At 52.6% G+C, this 1,420-nt stretch overlaps 1 protein-coding gene across 1 annotated transcript in view; it reads left to right on the top strand.

The window, feature by feature from the left end:
- The first annotated feature begins 1,290 nt into the window (after positions 1 to 1,290).
- Positions 1,291 to 1,420, top strand: part of CUNH15orf40 (chromosome unknown C15orf40 homolog) — a 5,834-nt gene continuing 5,704 nt past the window's right edge. Inside the window, exon 1 of the mRNA XM_007470059.1 lies at positions 1,291 to 1,404. Within this exon, the coding sequence (XP_007470121.1) occupies positions 1,291 to 1,404 (114 nt within the window). The remainder of the gene's footprint in view (positions 1,405 to 1,420) is intronic.

The raw sequence follows: 1,420 nt of genomic DNA, 5'->3' as shown, positions 1-1,420 counted from the left end.
TCGAATTATTTTCTACACACATTATCTCTTTCCTCTTCTGCACTGAAACTGCTAGCACCTAGGTTGCTAACACCGCTCATTTCTGTTTTACATGCCTTCTCTGTGGCACTACTCCCTGTTGACTACTCCCTCTTGAAGTACCCTTTCTTGGCTGCTACGTACTCCTACATCTGGCCAATGTCATTTGGTGCCTTCTCTTCTTTACATTTTCTTAGGGTTCTGTCCTGGGTCCTCATGCTCTGCACACTCTCTGAGTCTTTATCTCATCCACATTCATGGCTTCAATTACCATCTATTTTCAGAGGGCTCCAGAATCCATCATCAGTCCAGATCTCTCAAGCTTCAGTTACAGACATTCAGTTACTGCCTTAATATTTCTACTTAGTGTCCCACAGCTATCTCAAACTCATTATGTCCCGGACTGAACAACTCACCTCAGACTCCCAAACTTGCTCCTCGGGCCCCAAACCTGGGCATCTTCCCTGACTCTTCACTCTCATTCCCACATCCAGTCATTCCCCAAGCTCCGATCATTCTAGTTCTTGAGTATGCTTGAAATGATCAGCTCTCAGTTCTCCATTCCCACTGCTACTACTCTGGTTCAGGCCACCATCTTCCATTTAAGAGGGAGGTCTCCCTACCTCTATTCCTTTATTGGCCACATTGCAGCCAGTGATCTTTCTAATCTCAACAAATGTGACTCTACCAATCCTTTGCTTCAAACCCTTCAGTGACTCTGATCTTGCCTCCGCCTTCTTCAGTTTCATCTTTTGCCACTTCGCACATCACAATATATTTCCTCTCCTTTTACATTGTGTCATCCTCAGCGCCTGGCACAAGGTAGATGCTCCATCAGTACACGGAAGGTACGCAAAGGCTAAAGCATCAGGATACTCTACATCCACTTAAGGGCCATAGGAAGCAGCGTGGGGCTCTGACTTGCTGGTTGACTGCAGCATCGAGAAGACACCTGGCCCTGTGCGCTCTTTGCCGCTCACTCCAATCCTTTCTCCCCATGAGGAAACAAGACCAGAGGGGGTTGGGGGGTGGTCACGACTCGACCAGAGCCCAGCTCCCCATCTCTCGGTCTCCTGAGCCGCTTTTTTAGGTGGCGAGGGTCCCGCGCAGGTCCGGGAAAAACGAGGGGTCTTGCTTCCTCCAGCCGGTAGGTGTCGCCCTCGTGCCAGAGCAGAGGCGCAGGCCAGAGAAGCCGCTCCCGCCCGCTGCGTGCGCAGGCGCAGAGGGCTCTTCCGGGGACGGGCCGCCTTCCCTGTCGCCTCCTTGGCGCGGATGCTGCGGCTCGGCTGTGGGCTGAGGCAGCTGGGTACAGGACCTGGTGCTCGGGCTGCTGCCCGGCTCCCTGTGGGCACCGAGATGCCTAAGAAAGCTGGTGCAATGAACAAGGCCAGTGGCAAGTCCC

The sequence above is a fragment of the Lipotes vexillifer genome, unplaced genomic scaffold (assembly GCF_000442215.2).
Source record: "Lipotes vexillifer unplaced genomic scaffold, Lipotes_vexillifer_v1.1 scaffold532, whole genome shotgun sequence".
NCBI classification, from domain to species: domain Eukaryota; kingdom Metazoa; phylum Chordata; class Mammalia; order Artiodactyla; family Lipotidae; genus Lipotes; species Lipotes vexillifer.
The sequence above is the reverse complement of the archived record's forward strand: the minus strand, read 5'-3'. Positions and strand labels throughout refer to the sequence as shown.